Genomic DNA, 15,396 nt, shown 5'->3' with positions numbered 1-15,396 from the left:
TGTATATATATGTCCCCCCCGGGGTCCCCCCTAAACCCCATAGGAAACATTTAGAGATATAAAAGGGTGTTAATACTTCCGCAATGCCTTCAATGTGTCGCCAGTACAGAGCATTTCATAAGATCTCACTGATAACAGACCTCAGAGAAATACATGTGGTCAGCTGACTAGAATAACAACTAATATAAACACTTAAACATTAACGTAGGTAAACAAGATTAATACATATTTAAACTAACATTGTAAAGCTGTTTTTACAATACCACTGATTTTTCAGGCTGGCATTAATTTGTCCCAATAAAACTGTAATATGGACTGTTCGTTAAAGTTTTTTCTACCGGGATTGCGAGGCATGTCTATCTGCCAAGAAAGAGCCCCATCCGCTAAAGATAGAGTGTAAGCAGTGTATATGTCAAACCTGGATTTTCCTCCGTTTCCCGGCTTAAAGAGTGCTTCAATCTCATGCCGCGGGACAACTTGGTTAAGAGTGTTGGGCTTCTTGATTCGGGTAGTAGCCATAGCGCATTCTGCATCGCCGCCACTGCTGCTATTGCATATTGCATTCTGTAGTTTATCCCTCTTTTGTAGCTTATTGGTTAGCCGGGGCTGTTTCTTTTGGGGTATCGCCGGTAAGGTCGGTGCTGTACTGACTAAGACATCCCTTTTGTTTTGTAGAGAGGAAACCGCGGGAGCGCCCTTGGCCGCGGCTCCAGCCCTCACAACCTTCTCTTCACCGGCTTGTGCTCTGTCCTTGAAATATGCCAAGTGCGATTGTGTCAGGAAGTCCCAAGGAGCTCTATGTATTAAGTCTAGAAAGCGATGTTCCAGCCTCATCATAATAGCGTTGATGCGGTTCTCAGAAATAGTTTCCATCATGGCTGCCATATTTGCTACGCAGTATGAAAGTTCTTTGTCGTCTCCTGCTTTTTTTTTCTCCAGAAAATCCTTTTTGTTATTTCTATGTTCAGTAAAGTTGAAATAGAGTGAGAGATTGGTATGTTAATACCTCCAGTCCTGACAATTACCCTCGGAAAACCAAGGGGGGAAGCGCTGCCTGTTCTGAGCCGCCGCTCCAGGTTTTAACTGTCCGTTCTTGTGTCCGGCGTCAAAAGTACAGGGAACCAACCAGTTTTCATCCCACAGTCCACTGTATCAGTAGTGCTAGTCTTTTTATGAAGTTAGTCGCTGTAAAAGTTACCCTACACCGGCGGGTTATAAGGCAATCGGCAGGAGCACTAAGAAAGTGCGACCGTTCACAGTCGCTTCTTGGACACGCCCCCCCATCAGCGTTAGTTATTTTATCTCAGTTATCTGAGGAGGATCATTCCTCAGTAGCTTCTGAAGGCAAAATATCTGACTCTGAGACTGCTATCCCTAGTACAGAAGATCCAGAGGAGATTAATTTTAGATTTAAACTGGAGCATCTCTGTTTACTTTTGAAGGAGGTCCTTGCCACTTTGGAAGATTTTGACTCTTCTGCCGTGGAGACTCCTAAGAAATCTAATACAACAGAGTGTTTGATGTCACACCTTCATCTGTAGAGGTATTCCCGGTCCCAGACCATATGTCTCAGGAATGGGAGAAACCAGGGATTTCCTTTTCTCCATCCCCTGTTTTTAAGAAAATGTTTCCTGTTGCTGACTCGGTGCGTGACTCGTGGCACACCGTGCCCAAGGTAGAGGGTGCTATATCTACTCTTTCCAAGAGCACTACTATCCCTATTGAGGATAGCTCTTCCTTCAAAGACCCTTTAGATAAAAAGCTGGAAGCTTATTTAAGAAATATGTATATCCCTCAGGGATTACAATGGCAACCAGTTGCGAGTATTGCTATGGTGGCAGGGGCAGCCTCTTATTGGTGCGACTTCATGTCTGATCTCATTTCTGAAGAGACTACCATCGAGGAGATCCAGGATAGGATCAAGGCTCTAAAGCTGGCTAATACTTAAATCTGTGATGCCAGCATGCAAGTTGTTAGGCTGGGAGCCAAGATTTCTAGCTTTGCCGTTCTAGCTCGTAGACCTCTGTGGCTAAAATCTTGGTCTGCGGATGTTACTTCCAAATCCAAGCTTCTGTCTTTACCCTTTAAGGGCAAGACTTTATTTGGTCCTGGTCTGGCTGAGATCATTTCTGAAATTACTGGTGGTAAGGAATCTTTCCTACATCAAGACAAGAAGGCTAGACTTAAGGGTCGCCAGAATTCAAATTTTCGTCCTTCCGTAACTTCAAGGGACAAAAGTCTTCTTCCTCTTCTTCCAGTACGGAACAACCCAGGACTTCATGAGGTCAAACCAACCTTGGAACAAGAGTAAACAGTCCAAGTAGCCTTCCTCTGACTCTAAGTCCAGGCTTGGATCAGGTAGGGGGCAGGCTTTCTTTCTTTCGTCAGGCTTGGATCTGTGATGTCCCAGATCCTTGGACGGTGGAAGTGGTTTCTCAGGGATACAGGATAGGGTTCAAGTCCTGCCCCCCCAGGGGCAGATTTATCTTGTCAAGGTTATCAGCAAACCTGGTAAAGAGAGAAGCCTTCTTAAGCTGCATAAGGGAACTATCTTCTCTTGGAGTAATTGTTCCAGTTCCGGTAGAGGAACAGGGCCAGGGTTTCTATTCAAACCTCTTTGTAGTTCCCAAAAAGGAGGGAACTTTTGACCCATATTACAAATACAAATTTCTCAAGGTTCCATCATTCAAGATGGAGACTATACGCTCCATTCTACCTTTAATTCAGGAGGGTCAGTTTATGTCTACCATAGACCTGAACAATGCGTATCTTCATATCCCTATTCACAAGGAACATCACAAATTCCTGAAGTTTGCCTTTTTAGACAAACACTTCCAATTTGTTGCTCGTCCCTTCGGCCTTGCCACGGCTCCTCAGATCTTTGCAAAGGTTTTAGGGGCCCTTTTGGCAGTGGTGAGATCTCAGGAGATAGCAGTGGCGCAATACCTGGATGGTATCTTGGGTCAGGCGCCATCTTTTCATTTAGCAAGATCTCATACACGCACTCTGGTGTCTATTCTTCGTACCCACGGATGGAAAGTAAATTTGAAAAAGAGTTCCCTGGTCATAGACACCAGGGTATGCTTTTTGGGGACGATCATAGATTCTCTGTCAATGAAGATTTTTCTATGACGGATGTCAGAATATCCAAAATTCTTGCTTCTTGTCGTTCACTTCATTCCTCTATCCGTCCATCAGTGGCGCAATGTATGGAGGTAATTAGTCTAATGGTAGCTTCAATGGACATTTATTCCTTTTGGTCGTTTCCATCTGAGACCTCTACAGTTATGCATGCTCAGACAATGGAATGGAGACCACTTGGATCTCTCTCAGACAAGAGACTCTCTATCTTAGTACATGCTTCCTGAGACCATCCTGGGTGATTGTGACCACAGATGCCAGCCTGTCAGGCTGGGGAGCAGTTTGAGGTTCCTTAAAGGCTCAGGGTCTCTGGACTCGAGAGGAGTCTTCTCTCCCCATAAACATCAACCAGGTTTGGTCCGGTTTATCAGATTCTAATCGGGCAACATCAGCTCAGTGACATACATCAACCATCAGGGAGGAACTCAGAGTTCCCTAGCTATGAAGGAGGTGGCTCGCATACTCCAGTGGGCAGAGTCTCACGATTGTCTACTCTCTGCCATCCACATCCCAGGGGTGGACAACTAGGAAACAGATTTTCTGAGCAGCCAGACCTTTCATCCCGGGGAGTGTGCTCTCCATCTGGAAGTATTCACAATGATAACCCTCAGGTGGGGGGTTCCGGAGTTAGATCTGATATTGTCTCGTTTAAACGCCAAGCTTCCAAGGTACAGGTCAAGATCAAGTGATCCACAAGCAGCTCTGATTGGCACTCTGGTGGGTACGTGGAACTTCGGTCTTGTATACCTGTTTCCTCTGTTTGATCTCCTTCCTTGAGTCATTGCTCATATAAAACAGGAGAGGGTGTCAGTGATTCTAATAGCTCCTGTCTGGCCTTGCAGGATCTTGTTTGCGGATTTGGTGAAGATTTCATCTCTTCCCCATTGGAGGTTGCTTCTGAGGAAGGACCTTCTACTTCAGGGTCCCTTCCTCCACCCAAATCTAGATTATCTGAAGCTGACTGCTTGGAGATTGAACATCTAGTTTTGGTTAGGCATGGTTTCTCTGAGAAGGTCCATGATACCATGCTTCAGGCTCGTAAACCTGTTACTCGTAAGATTTACCATAAGGTATGGCGCAAATACCTTTATTGATGCGATTTGAAAGGTTTCTCTTGGAGTCGGGTGAGAGTTCCTCGCATTCTATCCTTTCTTCAGAAAGGCCTGGAGAAGGGTTTGTCAGTCAGTACTCTGAAGGGTCAGATTTCTGCACTGTCTATTCTTTTGCACAAATGTCTGGCAGATCTGCCAGATGTTCAATCCTTTGTTCAGGCCTTGGTCTGAATCAGGACTGTGTTTAAACCTGTTGCTCATCCTTAAAGCCTTAATCTTGTTCTTAAAGGGACACTGAACCCAAAATTTTTCTTTCGTGATTCAGATAGAGCAACTTTCTAATTTACTCCTATTATCAAATTTTCTTCATTCTCTTGGTATCTTTATTTGAAATGCAAGAATGTAAGTTTAGATGCCGGCCCATTTTTGGTGAACAACCTGGGTTATTCTTGCTGATTGGTGGATAAATTCATCCACCAATAAAAAAGTGCTGTCCGGAGTCTGAACTAATAAAAAAGCTTAGATGCCTTCTTTTTTAACTAAAGATAGAAAGAGAATGAAGAAAAATTGATAATAGGAGTAAATTAGAAAGTTGCTTAAAATTGCATGCTCTATCAGAATCACAAAAGAAAAAATTTGGGTTCAGTGTCCCTTTAAAGTTTTGCAGCAGGCTCCGTTTGAGCCTATGCATTCGGTTGATATTAAGTTATTATCTTGGAAAGTTTTATTTCTTCTTGCTATTTAATCTGCTTGCAGAGTTTCTGAGCTTCCGGCTCTGCAGTGTGATACCCCTTTATTTTTCATGCGGATAAGGCGGTCCTTCGTACTAAGTTGGAATTTCTTCCCAAATTAGTATCGGATCGCAACATCAATCAGGAAATTGTTGTTCCTTCCTTTTGTCTGAATCCTTCTTCTCAGAAGGAGCGCCTGTTGCATAACTTGGATGTTGTCCATGCTCTAAAATTTTATCTTTAAGCTACTAAATATTTTCGGCAATCTACTGCCCTGTTCGTCATTTTGTCTGCTAAGCGTAAGGGTCAGAAGGCCACTTCTACTACATTTACTCTCTGGTTGAGAAGTGTTATCCGGTTAGCATATGAGACAGCTGGACAGCAGCCTCCTGAAAGAATTACGACTCATTCCACTAGGGTTCTCTCTTCTTCCTTGGCTTTCAAAAATGAAGCATCTGAGGAGCAAATCTGCAAGGAGGCCACTTGGTCCTCTTTGCATACTTTTTCCAAATTTTCCAAATGTGATACTTTTGCCTCGGCTAAGCCTTCTTTTGGGAAAAAAGTTCTTCAAGCGGTGGTGCCTTCAGTTTAGGCCTTCCTGTCTTGTTCTTCCTCCCTTCCATTCTGTGTCCTCTAGCTTGGGTATTGGTTCCCACTAGTAATTGGAACTGATTTGTGGACTCTCCATGCCATTGGAATAAAACAACATTTATGCTTGCCTGATGAATTTCTTTCTTTCCTGGCATGGAGAGTCCACGACCCGTCCTTGATTTGATTTTAGACAGCAGTTTTTCGGCCGAATGACTGGGGATTATAGGTAATGGGAGTGACACTTAACAGATCTGCTGGGTGTTCTTTGCCTCCTCCTGCTGGCCAGGAGTTGTATTCCCACTAGTAATTGGAATGGATTTGTGGACTCTCCATGCCAGGAAAGAAAGAAATGTATCAGGTAAGCATAAATTTTGTTTTATCATCAAATTTGCTTTGTTCTCTTGGTATTGGTATTTTTTTGTTAAAAGCTAAACCTAGGTAGGCTCATATGCTAATTTCTAAGGCCTTAAAGTCGGTCTCTTATATCAGTGCATTTTGACAGTTTTTCACAACTAGACAGCACTAGTTCATGTGTGCCATATTGATAACATTGTGCTCACACTTATGGAATTATTTAAGAGTCAGCACTGATTGGCTAAAATTCATGTATGTAAAAAAAAAAAAAAAAAAAAAAACTGAGATAAGGGGGCAGTCTGCAGAGGCTTAGTAACCTGGTAAACACAGAGGTAAAAAAGTGCATTACTATAACAGTGTTGGTTATGCAAAACTGGGAAAAGGATAATAAAGAGATTATCTATCTTATTAAACAATAAAAATTCTGGAGTAGACTGTCCCTGTAAGCTTTACTTCCGGTCTCAAGTCGTAATACTTCTAGGGCTATTTGGGCATTCACTTGAGCGCAATCCATAACTTTCATCTTGTAATATCAGCACTATTTAGCACAGTTGCAATATCCATTGAAAGTAATAGGTAAATTAGAGCGTTGTCGGCCATGCTAAACCTTCTCTGGTAAATTTGATTTATCATGGACTTGTAATATCAAGTTGCATGCTAATGTTAGCACAGTCCAGTGATATTACTTATAGCGTTATAATATCATTAGCACGCCACTTGGATTCTGGGCGAGTATCTTTTCTGCGCGTTTGGTAATCTAATGTAATGTTTCCCTGATTAGATGATAGGCCTGATGAGAAGTGGCTTGTGTTTGATGGGCCAGTGGACACTCTATGGATTGAAAGCATGAACTCTGTGATGGACGATAACAAAGTGCTGACCCTGATCAATGGAGAGAGGATAGCCATGCCAGAGCAGGTAAGTTGCCACATACAGACAAGACTTTTTTAGAGATGATTGCAAACTATTATTATATGCAAATTCAGCAATTGAAATCAAATCAGATCAATCATCATGCATACATGATGTATAACAACACAAATATTGTTCAACAATCTGAATTGTTCTCTCTGTCTAGCCATTTGATTGTGGGTATTAGGCAGAAGAGAACTAGAAAGTTTCATAGATTTGAAAAATTGTTTCCAAAATTGAGATGTAAATTGTACACCCCTGTCAGAAACATCAAATTACGTGCATAATTGACACTCTTAATTTATCATTCTGTTAACATTGTCAAATATAGCTCAAATCGCTGTAAAATACGCTGCAGCGATACACGTTTGATTTAGATCCATGGCAACGTTATTTGAGCGTAATGATGCTAATCCAACCGTACATACAACTTCATTTGACCAAAATGTATTAAACATTCAACTGGTACTTTTGCATCTTGAATGACGCAACAATTCTGATTTTCAACCCGCCACCTTAGAGAAAGCCATTTCCCTTTGGAAACAAAGGGATGTTAAAGGGCCAGTAAATCTGCCAAATAATGTTAAATAATCCTGCACATAGTGCAGAATTATATAAGATTAGCCTAGCGCCAGTTTTCTAAATCAAAGTATTTCAGAAATATTTATCTACAGAGACTAATTTTACAGACCGCTACTCCTTGCTCTACTGAGCGGGTATGTTTTTTTCCAAACTGCATCTGGGCACGCTGTCTAGTCACAGCTGGCACGATTGCGCCATTAAACTAAATGTCGCTTGCTCCCGCTCTGGTCGGGTTTAGAGAACTGTTTAGTTATATCCTGTTGGTCCTCTTATCAATACTAATAATATCAATACTTACAATACAATACTTAATTACATTTGCAATACTCCAATACATTTGTGAGACCTTTAATGTCAGGTACACAAATTTAAAGATTACCTTTTTGAACTGTACTCATTTATGCATAAGAATGAAAATGATCATTAAAAATGGCAGTCATGAAAAAAAGTGTCACGTGATTGTCATGTGATTGAGATCGTACATAATTCCAGCTAGATTAAATGATAAATACTAAATTATGTGCTATCGATGCTTCATATTTATCATTGGTATGCTGATCTTCGCATAATACTTGACGCGAACGAGTTAGGACTATTTTTTTTAAAATGATTAATTACACCTAATTTGGATTTGTTGCAGCGAGAGTATTAACCCCAGCAACTGTTCACAGGTTAAAACTTTGATAAATGGAGCCCTATAAGTTAACTTTAATTTTTATATTTATATTTGTATCTATCTCTGTAGGTGTCTCTGCTGTTTGAGGTGTCTGATCTTGCTGTTGCTTCTCCGGCCACAGTATCCCGTTGTGGGATGGTGTATACTGACTATACCAGCCTTGGTTGGCGTCCCTGTGTTCAATCATGGCTTGAAAAGCGTACTAAGGTATGACACAAGAGTGTGAGAGGATGAAAACAAATGGGTAAAGGGTGCACAACAAGATTTGCACTATCTTATGGGGGGTGGGGGATATGTGCAGTGTTAGTTCAGAAGATGCAAGTCATCAGGGAGAAAACGTGAGAAAATTAATAGAACATTTACAGAAACAAATTTGTTGTTTACATTTTTTTAACTTTGTATTTATTTATCTTTACTGGTATAACAAGAAGATGTATTTATAAAGCAAAATCAAACAAAGACAGGTATAACCCCCCCCCCCCCCCCCAAAAAAAAAAAAAGAATCAACAAAAACATATCATGGTAAACACAAAGCATAAAAGAAAAGCTTTACTAAGCATTATGAAAATATTGGAGTCCTCTACATAGTTATCCAAGTAAAAAAGTAAAACTCTTAAAGTAACACTGCCCTTCCTTTTCCACGTGATATACAAATATCATCCTTAACAAGGTATCTTAATGGAAGGTAGCTAATAGAATTCAAAAGAAAAGAAAAACAGGTTATAAAAGAGAAATAGGAAGATCCAAACTGAGCACTGCAAGGGGGGGTGGAGGACCCCACCATAACTAATGACGCTGTCCCAATTGGGTGGGGGATGGTCGTATTACAATGCCTTATTGCCTTATATTGGTCTCAATAAGATTGGATTTGACTTACATTATTTACTATCACCGTTATCAATAGCGATTGAGGTAGCGAGGCCGCTAACCAATCAGCGATCAGATCAGCAGTTTTGGTGTGAGCAGATCTCAACTTGCCCTTGTATGCTGATTTGGGCAATAAATGATTTGGTTCACTTTACAACTACTTCAATTATTATTACATTATTGCCAGTAACTGTGCCTTGATTAGGTTTTGATTTCACTAAAATCTCACGTGTTGTAGCTACCTGGTGTGATTTGCTGTTTTCATATAAATAAATAAATATGATCTTTACACTTTTCTTTCAGCTATTCTGTTCCTAGCTATCCATATGTAAAATAAAACTATTTCATATATCATATTTCAAATATCATTTGAAGTCATACTGGTACCTAAACGTTCTGGTGCCAATGATCATTACTACAGTCTAGAACAGGGGGTATGAGGACATATTGGGCAGTCCAATAATTATAAACAGATTAAGAACCCCTGATTTAGAGAATACATGTAATGAAATAGAGATATGTCAGGGAAGAGCTTGGATTGAGATCTGTAACAAGATGTTGCTTCCCTTGTACAGGCAGAAGCAGAGACCCTGCAACGAATGTTTGATAAATATATCGAGAAGGTCATGCAATTCAGAAAAAGTAACTGCAAGGAGCTCGTTCCTCAAGAAGAAACCTGTGGAGTCATCTCACTCTGCAAGTTGTATGAGGCACTTGCTACAGCTGACAATGGGGTGAGTGAAAGAGCGTTGAGTATTCCTTAGCAGTGAAAGACCTATGCTGTTGGTTATTATCATTTATTAACAAAGGGAAGCCACATTCCATGGGTCTGAGCACAAGATCATTGGGACATATAGTACATTCAAATGTATATGTATTTCTCTTTATTACTATATTATTATATATACAAGACTCTCCCCTAGTTTTGAAAGCTTCAAGCGCTCCCTAAAGACTGTACTGTTCAGGGATGCATACAACCTATACTAACCTTTCTTTATACCAGTTTCTCTCCTCCATTGCTATCCCCTGAACCCCCTCAGCATGTAAGTCTAAGAGTCCAGCTGTTTGTAGATCACCTTCTTAAGATCTGACTACAACAGTGCGACTCTTGGCAGGGCCCTCTACCCATTTGATCCATATAATTATTTTGTTGTACTCCGTATTTGTTTATAGCGCTGCGGAATCTGTTGGCGCTCTACAAATAACCATTAATAATAATAATATTGCATATTTATAAAATTGGGCTTATATCCATAAAATAATTTTAATCTTTATTCAATGTTAAAATTTGATCCCATCCATCTACATTCTAGCATATTTGTTACCGTCCAATAGCAATTTAAACATTTTAATGCACCCTGCTATATGCATGTAATCACCTTAATTAATTAAATGATAAATAATTAAGAATTTTTAAGATCCAATTTTCCACCTTTTTTATCATTAATTCTAATCAGAAGCTAAAATGTCTTAGTTTAATTAAGGTTTCTTATTTTTATCCTGTGCACGTACTTTGTCTAGACACTTGTTTTATACAGACTCTATTAAATATGCTACTTAAAATATGAGTAAAATCAACATTGGTTTAAGCAATGGGGACCTTTCTTTACTCTATGCATGCTGATGTTTTTAACCCCTTCAAAAAAAATTTTTTAAAATATTTACGGCTAGATTACAAGTTTTTGTTAACAGGTCCTAACGCTGCTTTTTCACTACCGCTGCTATTACGAGTCTTGCAGGTTTAGGGGCACCGCACACTTCTTTGGCCTTACCGCAAAACGACTTACGTAAACTTTGTAAACCCTTTTTCTCCAACATAGGTGTGTCCGGTCCACGGCGTCATCCTTACTTGTGGGATATTCTCTTCCCCAACAGGAAATGGCAAAGAGCCAGCAAAGCTGGTCACATGATCCCTCCTAGGCTCCGCCTACCCCAGTCATTCTCTTTGCCGTTGTACAGGCAACATCTCCACGGAGATGGCTTAGAGTTTTTTAGTGTTTAACTGTAGTTTTTATTATTCAATCAAGAGTTTGTTATTTTAAAATAGTGCTGGTATGTACTATTTACTCTGAAACAGAAAAGAGATGAAGATTTCTGTTTGTATGAGGAAAATGATTTTAGCAACCGTTACTAAAATCCATGGCTGTTCCACACAGGACTGTTGAGAGGAATTAACTTCAGTTGGGGGAACAGTGAGCAGTCTTTTGCTGCTTGAGGTATGACACATTCTAACAAGACGATGTAATGCTGGAAGCTGTCATTTTCCCTATGGGATCCGGTAAGCCATTTTTATTCAGACAGTAAATAAGGGCTTCACAAGGGTTTATTAAGACTGTAGACATTTTCTGGGCTAAATCGATCATATTTACACATATTTAGCCTTGAGGAATCATTTAATCTGGGTATTTTTTGTAAAATAATATCGGCAGGCACTGTTTTAGACACTTTATTCTATAGGGGCTTTCCCTAATCATAGTCAGAGCCTCATTTTCGCGCCGGTATGGCGCACTTGTTTTTGAGAACAGCATGGCATGCAGCTGCATGTGTGTGGAGCTCTGATACATAGAAAAGTCTTTCTGAAGGCATCATTTGGTATCGTATTCCCCTTTGGGCTTGGTTGGGTCTCAGCAAAGCAGATTCCAGGGACTGTAAAGGGGTTAAATATAAAAACGGCTCCGGTTCCGTTATTTTAAGGGTTAAAGCTTCCAAATTTGGTGTGCAATACTTTTAAGGCTTTAAGACACTGTGGTGAAATTTTGGTGAATTTTGAACAATTCCTTCATACTTTTTCGCAATTGCAGTAATAAAGTGTGTTCAGTTTAAAATTTAAAGTGACAGTAACGGTTTTATTTTAAAACGTTTTTTGTGCTTTGTTATCAAGTTTATGCCTGTTTAACATGTCTGAACTACCAGATAGATTGTGTTCTGACTGTGGGGAAGCCAAGGTTCCTTCTCATTTAAATAGATGTGATTTATGTCATAAAAAATTTAGTAAAAATGATGCCCAAGATGATTCCTCAAGTGAGGGGAGTAAGCATGGTACTGCATCATCCCCTCCTTCGTCTACACCAGTCTTGCCCATACAGGAGGCCCCTAGTACATCTAGCGCGCCAATACTCCTTACTATGCAACAATTAACGGCTGTAATGGATAATTCTATCAAAAACATTTTAGCCAATATGCCCACTTATCAGCGAAAGCGCGACTGCTCTGTTTTAGAAAATACTGAAGAGCATGAGGACGCTGATGATATTGTTTCTGAAGGGCCCCTACACCAGTCTGAGGGGGCCAGGGAGGTTTTGTCTGAGGGAGAAATTTCAGATTCAGGAAAAATTTCTCAACAAGCTGAACCTGATGTGATTACTTTTAAATTTAAGTTGGAACATCTCCGCGCTCTGCTTAAGGAGGTGTTATCCAATTTGGATGATTGTGATTATCTGGTCATTCCAGAAACACTATGTAAAATGGACAAGTTCCTAGAGGCCCCGGGGCCCCCCGAAGCTTTTCCTATATCCAAGCGGGTGGCGTACATTGTTAATAAAGAATGGGACAGGCCCGGTATACCTTTCGTACCTCCCCCCATATTTAAAAAATTGTTTCCTATAGTCGACCCCAGAAAGGACTTATGGCAGACAGTCCCCAAGGTCGAGGGGGCGGTTTCTACTCTAAACAAGCGCGCCACTATACCCATAGAAGATAGTTGTGCTTTCCAAGATCCTATGGATAAAAAATTAGAAGGTTTGCTAAAAAAGATGTTTGTTCAGCAAGGTTACCTTCTACAACCAATTGCATGCATTGTCCCTGTCACTACAGCCGCGGGTTTCTGGTTCGATGAGCTAGAAAAGGCGATTATTAGTAATTCTTCTTCTTATGAGGAGATTATGGACAGAATTCGTGCTCTTAAATTGGCTAATTCTTTCACCCTAGACGCCACCTTGCAATTGGCTAGGTTAGCGGCGAAAAATTCTGGGTTTGCTATTGTGGCGCGCAGAGCGCTTTGGTTAAAATCTTGGTCAGCGGATGCGTCTTCCAAGAACAAATTGCTTGACATTCCTTTCAAGGGGAAAACACTGTTTGGCCCTGACTTGAAAGAGATTATCTCTGATATCACTGGGGGCAAGGGCCACGCCCTTCCTCAGGATAGGTCTTTCAAGGCCAAAAATAAACCTAATTTTCGTCCCTTTCGCAGAAACGGACCAGCCCCAAGTGCTACGTCCTCTAAGCAGGAGGGTAATACTTCTCAAGCCAATCCAGCCTGGAGACCTATGTAAGGCTGGAACAAAGGAAAGCAGGCCAAGAAACCTGCCACTGCTCCCAAGACAGCATGAGATGCGGGCCCCCGATCCGGGACCGGATTTGGTGGGGGGCAGACTCTCTCTCTTCACTCAGGCTTGGGCAAGAGATGTTCTGGATCCTTGGGCGCTAGAAATAGTCTCCCAAGGTTATCTTCTGGAAGTGATTCATCCTGTTCCATTAAGAGAACGAGGGATGGGGTTCTACTTCAATCTGTTCGTAGTTCCCAAAAAAGAGGGAACGTTCAGACCAATCTTAGATCTCAAGATCCTAAACAAGTTTCTCAAGGTTCCATCGTCCAAAATGGAAACCATTCGAACAATCCTTCCATCCAGGAAGGTCAATTCTTGACCACGGTGGATTTAAAGGATGCGTATCTACATATTCCTGTCCACAAGGAACATCATCGGTTCCTAAGGTTCGCATTCCTGGACAAACATTACCAGTTCGTGGCGCTTCCTTTCGGATTAGCCACTGCTCCAAGGATTTTCTCAAAGGTACTAGGGTCCCTTCTGGCGGTGCTAAGACCACGGGGCATTGCTGTAGTACCTTACTTGGACGACATTCTGATTCAAGCGTCGTCCCTTCCTCAAGCAAAGGCTCACACGGACATAGTCCTGGCCTTTCTCAGATCTCACGGATGGAAAGTGAACGTGGAAAAGAGTTCTCTATCTCCGTCGACAAGAGTTCCCTTCTTGGGAACAATAATAGACTCCTTAGAAATGAGGATTTTTCTGACAGAGACCAGAAAAACAAAACTTCTAAGCTCTTGTCGGATACTTCATTCCGTTCCTCTTCCTTCCATAGCGCAGTGCATGGAAGTGATAGGTTTGATGGTAGCGGCAATGGACATAGTTCCTTTTGCGCGCATTCATCTAAGACCATTACAACTGTGTATGCTCAGTCAGTGGAATGGGGACTATACAGACTTGTCTCCGAAGATACAAGTAAATCAGAGGACCAGAGACTCACTCTGTTGGTGGCTGTCCCTGGACAACCTGTCACAAGGGGTGACCTCCCGCAGACCAGAGTGGGTCATTGTCACGACCGACGCCAGTCTGATGGGCTGGGGCGCGGTCTGGGGATCCCTGAAAGCTCAGGGTCTTTGGTCTCGGGAAGAATCTCTTCTACCGATAAATATTCTGGAACTGAGAGCGATATTCAATGCTCTCAAGGCTTGGCCTCAGCTAGCGAGGGCCAAGTTCATACGGTTTCAATCAGACAACATGACGACTGTTGCGTACATCAACCATCAGGGGGGAACAAGGAGTTCCCTGGCGATGGAAGAAGTGACCAGAATCATTCAATGGGCGGAGACTCGCTCCTGCCACCTGTCTGCAATCCACATCCCAGGAGTGGAAAATTGGGAAGCGGATTTTCTGAGTCGTCAGACATTGCATCCGGGGGAGTGGGAACTTCATCCGGAAATCTTTGCCCAAATCACTCAACTGTGGGGCATTCCAGACATGGATCTGATGGCCTCTCGTCAGAACTTCAAGGTTCCTTGCTACGGGTCCAGATCCAGGGATCCCAAGGCGACTCTAGTAGATGCACTAGTAGCACCTTGGACCTTCAAACTAGCCTATGTATTCCCACCGTTTCCTCTCATCCCCAGGCTGGTAGCCAGGATCAATCAGGAGAGGGCGTTGGTGATCTTGATAGCTCCTGCGTGGCCACGCAGGACTTGGTATGCAGATCTGGTGAATATGTCATCGGCTCCACCATGGAAGCTACCTTTGAGACGAGACCTTCTTGTTCAAGGTCCGTTCGAACATCCGAATCTGGTCCCACTCCAGCTGACTGCTTGGAGATTGAACGCTTGATCTTATCAAAGCGAGGGTTCTCAGATTCTGTTATTGATACTCTTGTTCAGGCCAGAAAGCCTGTAACTAGAAAAATTTACCACAAAATTTGGAAAAAATATATCTGTTGGTGTGAATCTAAAGGATTCCCTTGGGACAAGGTTAAGATTCCTAAGAGTCTATCCTTCCTTCGAGAAGGATTGGAAAAAGGATTATCTGCAAGTTCCTTGATGGGACAGATTTCTGCCTTGTCTGTGTTACTTCACAAAAAGCTGGCAGCTGTGCCAGATGTTCAAGCCTTTGTTCAGGCTCTGGTTAGAATCAAGCCTGTTTACAAACCTTTGACTCCTCCTTGGAGTCTCAACTTAGTTCTTTCAGTTCTTCAGGGGGTTCCG

At 41.8% G+C, this 15,396-nt stretch overlaps 1 protein-coding gene across 1 annotated transcript in view; it reads left to right on the top strand.

The window, feature by feature from the left end:
• DNAH2 (dynein axonemal heavy chain 2) overlaps positions 1–15,396 on the top strand; it is a 456,831-nt gene that overhangs the window by 308,865 nt on the left and 132,570 nt on the right. Inside the window, exons 42-44 of the mRNA XM_053719507.1 lie at positions 6,651–6,787; positions 8,109–8,246; positions 9,482–9,640. Of these exons, the coding sequence (XP_053575482.1) occupies positions 6,651–6,787; positions 8,109–8,246; positions 9,482–9,640 (434 nt within the window). The remainder of the gene's footprint in view (positions 1–6,650; positions 6,788–8,108; positions 8,247–9,481; positions 9,641–15,396) is intronic.

The sequence above is a fragment of the Bombina bombina genome, chromosome 6 (assembly GCF_027579735.1).
Source record: "Bombina bombina isolate aBomBom1 chromosome 6, aBomBom1.pri, whole genome shotgun sequence".
Classification (NCBI taxonomy): domain Eukaryota; kingdom Metazoa; phylum Chordata; class Amphibia; order Anura; family Bombinatoridae; genus Bombina; species Bombina bombina.
This window is presented reverse-complemented; position numbering and strand designations above follow the sequence as displayed.